This window comes from Zerene cesonia, chromosome 18 (assembly GCF_012273895.1).
Source record: "Zerene cesonia ecotype Mississippi chromosome 18, Zerene_cesonia_1.1, whole genome shotgun sequence".
NCBI lineage: Eukaryota > Metazoa > Arthropoda > Insecta > Lepidoptera > Pieridae > Zerene > Zerene cesonia.
This window is the reverse complement of record NC_052119.1, coordinates 3,841,307-3,850,686: the sequence shown is the minus strand read 5'-3', so window position 1 is coordinate 3,850,686 and position 9,380 is coordinate 3,841,307. Positions and strand designations below refer to the sequence as shown.

General features: G+C 34.1%; 2 protein-coding genes across 4 annotated transcripts in view; one reads left to right on the top strand and one right to left on the bottom strand.

Moving 5' to 3' along the window:
* The window catches only part of LOC119834062 (serum response factor homolog), a 170,290-nt gene that overhangs the window by 2,521 nt on the left and 158,389 nt on the right, over nucleotides 1–9,380 (bottom strand). For both annotated transcript variants that reach the window (XM_038358341.1, XM_038358340.1), the window contains exons 3-4: nucleotides 1,307–1,422; nucleotides 385–635 (exon numbers count right to left, since the gene is read on the bottom strand). In XM_038358341.1, the coding sequence (XP_038214269.1) occupies nucleotides 385–635; nucleotides 1,307–1,422 (367 nt within the window). The remainder of the gene's footprint in view (nucleotides 1–384; nucleotides 636–1,306; nucleotides 1,423–9,380) is intronic.
* The window catches only part of LOC119834063, a 115,851-nt gene that overhangs the window by 17,785 nt on the left and 88,686 nt on the right, over nucleotides 1–9,380 (top strand). The window lies entirely within an intron of this gene.

The window sequence follows — 9,380 nt, the reverse complement described above, 5'->3', positions numbered from 1 at the left end:
GACAGATTCGAAATTCAAATGTAATATTTTTTTATAATTAAGTGTAACAGTATTTATGGCCAGACTAAGTATACCACGAGAGAAGACGGGTTAATAACTATAACTTAACTATATCAATAACTAGCGGCCCGCCCCGGCTTCGCCTGTGGTTCACATTCAGCCTATTATAGCCTTCCTTAATAAATGTGCTATCTAAAACTGAAATATTTTTTTCAAATCGGATCAGTAGTTCCTGAGATTAGTACGTTCAAACAAATAAACAAACAAACAAACTCTTCACAAAGTATAGATATTTTAGGATTACAGTTCTGTCCAAACTGTTTTTGAATCTTAACTTGTATCGATCAAAATGTATGCAATGGAAAGGAATATCTAACTACTTACCTCCGTCCTGACCTTGATTAGCTAAACCTAAGATAAAGCTATGAGGGTAGCCCATAGCCAAATTGCCCAGGCCTAGATTAGTACCCAAACCATCTAGCCCCACTCCAGCCAGCACCCCCGAGGGATACAACATGGCACCCCCGGGAAGATCTATTTTTGGTAGAATCCTGGGTAACGACGGTTGACTCGATTTCGCATCAGCTTCTTGATTTGATGATGACGTAGATGGTTGGTTGTCCGCTTGTGACTCTCTGGAAATCATATGTAAAGACATGATTAATTAATCGTACCTTTTGTATACTGTTACACAAAGTTATGTGACATGAAATGATCAAAAACGAAAGTTATGTGATGTGTGACCGCCTCCTTGGTACAGTGGTTAACGCGTGAGCGTAGAACCGAGGGGTCCTGGGTTCAATTCCCGGTGGGGACGCACCAAAAAAAAAAAGTCTCGGTCTGGCAGGACACAGAAGGCTGATCACCTACTTGTCCCTAAAGAAAATCGATCAGTGAAACGGATGTACATCATCTGCCCCTTACCCCACTAGGGGACACGGGACTTCACACACACAAAGTTATGTGAACTTTAGTATTTCTAGAAAATTGAAGAATGTCTGAAACATTGAAAGTGTATTTATTGTGCAACCAAAAATATAATAAATCACATGTGTTTATGAGCGTATACATAAATTGCAACATAGACACATAAACAAGTTGACAATACTGTTTTTGCTAGAATTTTTCAGGAAATGCACAAAATGAATAATATAATGAAAGGGTCCTTAAATTTGCGTCAATATATTATGTGCATGCTTGCATGCATTAGTAGCTGCCCCAAAATAAAAACAAAGATTCTATTGTTTCATGGAAATTGTACCAAATATCATAAACAACAAAAACCTATCGTATTCCGTATCCTTACCTATTATTAGCCTCTTCTCTGCTGTTCCACTCCTTATGGTTCTGCGGTTTGTCGTTGAGGCACTCCGGTTCGCTGCCGCTCTCATCACCGCTGTCCCCTGAAGTCGCCGGTTCCTCCTGTAACAAAACAAACAAATAAAATGTTGTATATTTTCGACAACACCATAACCATATGTTTATGTATGAAAAAAAAATTGAATGGAACATCCATTGTCCATGTATTTTCAATCATAAACAAACCGATTCACTTATATCATACATAGGTCGATATATTTCAAAATTTTCCCTTCGAATAAAAGTATAACCATTACGTAATAATTTAATACGGCTGTTAAACGTTAACCATGGTTCAATAAATATATCCCACCACTTAGGAACTAAGTATTGCATTATTAGATTCTAAGAAGTCACCAGGCTTTATATAAACTTCAACGCAGTAATAAAACCGAATCCCTGGGACGCTTCAATAAGTTACAGTTATGAATTCTGATGGGAGAGGCCCCAAGGACAATTTGGTGGAGTAAATACATGTCCATTATGAGTTGAATTAAAAAAATCATCTATGTATTTATAACAAAACACTGTTAACAATATACACTATTGAATTACTTCTATTCCAAAGCTGGTAAATGTATAAATTTCGTATGGTCAGTCATTACTTTCTTAATTAAGGACAACAATATTATTTTTACACAATCATAGTTATCAAATTGAATATTTTGTTTTAATAATCTTTTATAATTCGGGGCCCTAAAACAAAACAATCTAGCCGCTTTCCGATCAGTGCTATTGATTTCTGAAACTTTTCTTATCGTTTCCAAGTGAAGGGACCCAATCTGAACGATAGGCATATTTGGAGAGGAAACATTTTTCTCAAAGCGAATTTATTATTGTAGCTATTATTTGTTATGATAACAATTGTTTATACTTCAAAAACAGACCTTGTTCTTGATTGTGAATATTAGTCTGGAGTTTATAAAGAGTTACGAATGAATATCATCACATTATATTTGTTATTACATTCTTTAAAGTTATTATTTGTGAAAAAATTACTATGAAATGAAGAGTTCGTTTGTTTGAATGCGCTAATATCAGAAAGTTCGGGACCGATTTCGAAAATTGTCTCACCAAGACATGCTATTGGGCGAGTCCATGATCCCTGAGTATATTATGTATCATGGATGAACCGGAGCGAAGCGCTAATAAAATAAATAATATTAACTACAATAGTAATGCTAGAGTATACCTACCTAATTACTCATAGAAATTTACTTTAGATTGGACGATATAATATATACACGTAAGAGATACGAAATGTCTACAAAGTATTGTTGAAACATTCATCACTTTCTTTAATTAAATCAATTAATTATATTAATGTCATTACTCATAATTATTATCAGGTCAGTTGATTTATCTGTGCAATTAAAGCAACACGGTAGCTGTTTTGTTCTGTCAAAAATTTGCCTTAATATTTATTTTACGATTGTTTTATTACTTTAATATAAAGTCAATTTTTTACCAATTAGCCTTATCGTATCATATTAATAAGCGTTATTGTTGAATGAACTACATTTATATATTTTGTGCGTTAAATCTGATATGATTGTGAACAAATTAACAATGCAAACAAAGGATGATTTGATATGTCGACTGTAAGCCGATACTGTCTTGCATTAGTTTATTGTGGACGTATCGTTTAAGTTATGGTAATAATTTGGTCATATTTTTACGATCCCGTTCAGAGAGATGTTCGAAACAATAGTGTAACTATTGAGAATTATAGTTGTTTTAGTCTAATAATATATAATAATAAATATTAAGTTTTATTCCGTGGGAGTCGAGCAAAGTATTTGCCCTACCTCTGTAAATGATTATCGATGATGTGATCTTACAAATCAGGTGACCCACCATGATAGTTGACCACACAAGCAGAACATATAGTTTCAACTATTATAATACTGAAAATAATTTCGTAGATGCCGAGACGTATGTTTCTGGAATGCATTTGTGTTACCAACAATTTGTTGTCTGATCCTTTTGAAGATAACATAGTAAACAAAATTAGATGAATATAACAATTGAACATATATAAGTAGAAAGAAAAATAAACAACAGTCCATACAAATCAAGCTTACGTAGCACGAGCGCGTAGGTGTGTGGTTTGTACCGCCGCACTAAATAATAATAATTGCGGCTAACTAACTACCGTCTAACGCACTCGCCTCTGCCCATCTGATAGCCGAGTACTGGACGCAAATAATCCGATTTACACCCTTGGATGTATGGGACGTGATGTGAAAATTGAAAGTTAGCATGAACAATATTCTATAGAACATAAGATGATCCGTTTTAGACTAAAATACTTTATGGTGTTACGCTTATATGGCCTACTTACCTACAACGTGACTTTAAAATTAAATAAAGTGAGTAATTAACTTCATCTTTTCATTGTACTTACCCATCAACTGTCCTATAAAATTGAAATAAATTTCTAAACTAGTATAGAGGCGTGGAAAGTCTCTAATGTCAATGTGGGAGTCGAGCACGCTTCGGCACGAATTGGGCCAGCTCGCGCCGGGGAAGTACTACACCGCCACAGAAAACCCGCATGAAATAATAGCATGCTATTGTGTTTTATTCGGTGAGTGGGGGAGCCGGAGGCCCATATCCTTTTCCTTACCCTTCCCAGTCCTTTCCTTTATTCCTCTCGTTAATCCTTTCTTAAACCCTTCCCAACTTAAAGTCGGCAATCCATGTGTAGAGGCGTAAGGTCTGCAATTTGACCATACGCGTAAGCTACTCCAAATGTTCATGGGCGGTGGTAGAGCTTACCATAAGGCGACCCACCACACCACAGCTGCATTACCGACTATGATATAAAATAAGAAAAAAAAGTGATCCCACCTCAGCAATCGAAATTTTCCCATGTGTGTAAATGTCTTATGTAAAGATCTTACATGGTACGTATTTTAAATAATTAAATTTATTGCTACGTGTTTTTATGCTGACGGTTCAGTGCGTGGCTGCAATCGGCAGCACGCCGTTTTTGGTCCACAATTGTTTGGTCCGCTCTGCGTGTGACGTCACAATGCCTTACCTCATTATTGTCTCAACTAATTTATTCCACTAACTTTTCATCACGAACGCTTTAGATATGGTCCATTCGCCTTTGTGCGATATGCCCATTGAGATTAATTATATATGCACTTTTTAGTTCATATTAAAATAAAGATATAAAGAGCCCTTGCGACTTTTATTATTATTTGGGAACTCATATAATATTTACGAATACCGTTGTATTTCATTACTCTTATAATTTGAAAGATTTTAATAAAAAAATGTTTCAATATAAATGTTACCCCTTGGGCTTTTAATATGGGCTTATGAATGTAAAGAATTTGACGATTCATTATGCAGAGCATTTCTATTCAATCTTCATTACGTCAAGCTGAGTTAACTAGTATTAAGATATTAACAAAACAAAAACATGCAATGCCCATATTTATCAATCATTATGCAACCCATTGTTCTCCAGGGAATAAACAACCCCCATTATCGACACTAACACCCATTAACTTATTCTCCTATACGAAGAAAATGGCCGAAAACATTCAATAAAACAGTAGACGGAATTTATGTTAATAAGATCGATTAAGTCTGCCATCCATACCTCAGTATATAAGGATATTAATTAATCACAAATAAGTAATTATCCCGTAACTGGTACATCCAAAAGTCAATGCGAGTTTTTCCCTCCCATGCATAAATATGAAAAAAACCACAAATTCCATACAAATTAAGCAATTCACTGTTTCATAAAAGGTCTATGGAAAGCCTTTATTCCGTAATAAAGGGTAAAATACGGCTAACTAGTTAATAAATGCTTTTATAGAGTTTTTAATACAGCGATTTGGAAGCTCTAACTTCTAAGCGATTTAATTTAATGTCGGCCGCTAGATGGGTCGCTGAAATATTATGCAGAATCAAAAACTTTTCCATTAGAAAAGTTTCACAAGTAGGAAATGTGAATGTGATTTTTTGTTTATGTATAATGTTTAAATGTTACGTAATATTCCTTTTACCTTTTCCATATATTTTTTGGGTATTCCAACACATTTATTGTCTTAATTAGATTTTTCAAATAATAAGATTACGTTCAATTTACTAATTTTATTACGAAAATAATTTTTGTATGATTAAATGTTATTTTTAAGTGTATAAGCATTCAGTGCAATTTTTGAATATTCGAAAGATATAGGTAAAGAATAGATGGTTTCATTACATTAATACTTTTCTGATGTGGTTCGCTATATTATTATATTCTTTCACATGGGTATTTTAATAGTTATATGCTTAGTGCTAACTAATATTATAACAAACCATTAAAATTGTCCAAAAGATTCTATTTAATCCCAACAAAACACTATCATGTTCATGCGCTTAAAATTATAATTTAGGCTGTCTTATTCAAGTCAAGTGCAATTACAACCACTTGTAGTCGCATCCCATTCTGTGGAGCCAATGCGCAGGTGCTAAATTCTCAGCACAAAGTGTAAGATGCCGTGACACAAATGGTAGGCCTGTGTTCATTCTGATAGACTTTCAGTGGGCTTAGCACGTGTAAAGAAATGACTGGACATGTTTATTACCATATTATAGAGTCTTTGCATATAAATGATATAAGGACAGGCTATTTTGTACAGTTTTAAAGGTTATAAATATTGAATATTTGTGTTTAAATAATGTATCATATATAACAGCTTTGCGTTTATTGCTTGAGGTACATTTCAACATTGAGGACAACAGGATTGCAGCAGACACATCCAAAATTAATGAGATATAAAATTTCCAACCTATACTATATAAACTTAAGCTAACTGACGCTCGTAATGCTAACACGAATCCCAAATTGCCAGCGTTACATCAAACACGCGCACAAAGCGCATTACAAAACGCACAAACAGAGCCACCGAACCATCGTTATCCAACTTTTCATTGAACAAACAGATCGATTTTAATCTATTCTGTCAGCGCCCACGCGGCGTATGAAAACACAGCTATACAATGTATGGAGCAGCGACTAGCGATTGTGAACATTAGCGCGATTGACAGGAACACGCCGCTTGTTACCACCGCCAGCGCCGAGATGCGTATCGCCTCTGGGCCACTGTTTTTCGTATCTGTGTATTTAGCACGCTGGAAGTGTTATGTCGGGATTTGGACGGAATATATGTCCAAGGGGACTGCAGGTGATAACTGATGGAGGAAGTGATTTTATTTAAAGCATCTTGCTTTGCTTTTAATTAGCAGTCGTTAAAGCATCTTCTCCGATGATTAAGGAAAGACTCGTGAATTGGATGGGTAGGTAAAATATAAAATATCGTATTGTTCCTTAAAAAAATGTGTTAATATTATATATACATTTTTATGAAGAGGACGTAGTGGAAGCAAGAAAGGATTTTAACTCTGAGTAAATATCCCACTTACAATAAAATGATAATTATATTACGATTCATATATCCATTAATAAAGAAAAATTCAAAGTTATCACTTACTCTTTCACGTTAAAACTGTAACTGAATGGATTTTCATAAAACACATATTAAAATATGGCGTGAGCTTGCTATTGCCCAATATATTGTGGGTTTGTCCGCGCGCCACAGCCAGTATACTATAATTCTATTTCTTGAATTATTCTGTTAAATATTGATTCATTTGTGCAGCCGTTATACTATTTAAATTAGAGAGTCGCTTCCAGCGGAGATACATCCACGGGCAGTTCTCGGGGTGTAAATGGGTGCATAATAAGCAACCATTCAAAATCAAGGAGACATTCCGGTATAATGGGAGCTGGTACACATGTTTGTGTGTTCGTACGCCTGGACATTTGTATAGCCCGGAATAATGATTTACTATATATATCTACAACGTCGATTTTAACCATCGAGTTTCGGGTGCGAACTCCGGAATTTCGTATTGTTTGCAAAGTTTTTTGAGAATAATGAGTTCTGAATTTTAATATTAAATTTTATCAGATTTTTAACCGAGTCACGATCGGAAAGTGTCGCTGTTTGTTTCTTGCCGATAAAAATACAAATTTCACTGGAAACTGGTTTGCTTCAAATTGTTTGGGGACGTTTTTCAAATAATGATTAACAATATATCGGTATGTATTGGATGCTGGAGGTACTTTAGACATACAACAAAGTTATGTAAAAATAGCAATAATTAGATGAGATTAATTCACGTTCTAATGTTTATTCCAAATATAAAAATAGAGTACTTTTCATCGCTATTAAATAGTTAACTTTTTCGGAAAATATGGGCTATTATAATATAGGTGCTTTTTTAAATAACACGTCCTATTAATATATACAACCATTTTCATGCACATTGAAATATCCATAATTTGAATTGAAAGCTAATTTTTAAAGAATAAGGTTCTTAGACCACAATATTTTACAGAGCATTAGGCACACCGACTTCGCTGCTATCTGTCGGTGTTGACATGCGTCCATTTTAAAGTCGGATTCGATCCCACCGGAGGCAGATAACCTGGACAGATGAATTTCAAAGTGCCTGAAGGTGCCAATTACTGATTCATTTTTAGAAGGCAAATACAATCTGGTAGGTACGTTTCAGTGGAAGCACCCTTCGATACGCGTTTATTAAATCGAATGAATGTTTTAAATTTCAGTATACGATTTTTTTTCTCCTTGAACTGGCCAATCTAATGCCAATCCAATATTGACGGGATTGTTATTAAATGGCTGTTTAGTTTATTTACTTTATCCATTTGAAAGTAAAACTCTAATTATAACATAACTGATTTAGTTAAGATAAAAATAATAAATGTAACATTTTTATAAATATGCTGCTTGTTAACATTTCAATATGGAGTTTCGTCGAGAAGTAATTATTATACAAGTCACATTTGACACCGAACTTATGAAGAGATTATTCACCAATTAAACATGGGGAAACAAAGGGACATTTTATTTAACATTAACTCGATTCTCTGTTTTTATTTAACGGGGACGAAATTCACTCATGCGTAAATTTCGCGAGACGAAAACAAAAGCTCACATTTTCAGTGTAGAGTCATTTAACGTGACAATGGAAATTTTAATTTGTTTTTCTAGAGGCTTTTCGGTTTATTTTGTGAGCGTAAAAGGTCTTTATTTGCTGTGTTGGTATGTGGCAACTCTTGCAAACAACTTTCGTGTTACCATGGCAACCGTGATGAATTACTTCGTAATTTATTAATATGGAACATTAAAATTATTTTTGTGAGGTATACATACTTTGTTGTTGCTACTAACACAATATAAATTTAAGGCAGCTGGTTTGTAAATATTTATCCATACTATTAAAAAAACTGAATAGGTATAGGTAGGTACTTAAATAATTTGTTATTATTAATGTTGTATTAAATAATTTACAAGTGCTAATATTATAAACGCGATTGATATGTAAGAATGTATGTATATAGATTGCACCTCTTTCACGTCAAAAACTAAACGGATTAGGATGATACTTTTCAGCGATGTAGCTAGAAGCACCAGAATAATATATGAGTTTTTATATCATATTCGGCAAAGGAGTTGGTGGGTCGCCTGATGGAAAGCGCTACCTCCGCTCATGAACGTTTGCAGAGGCCTTACGTCGCTACAAATAATATATAATAATATAATAAAATTTTATTTTCACCAAAAAGTATACATACATACATATAAGTAGCTTAAAAATAGTTGAAGTATATTATGATTAGAAATAGATTCCGACTTGTATAAATTAAATAAAATGTTATTTCGCATATAATATAGTACTGATATATAAATTACGTAATTCAATATGCATACACACAATTTAATTATCTTCTCCAATCAAGCAGCATTCGAAATTTAAAAAAGGCCTAACAAAGGAAATAAACGAATATTATCAAAAAACTATAATTCACTAGCAATTTCGCGTACTGTGTATAAGGAAGTAGCAGGACTGCACACAATAGCCGGTAAGATGAAAGGCGCGTTTAATATGCGTGACGTAATCGCCTCTAATGGTGGCCCAGC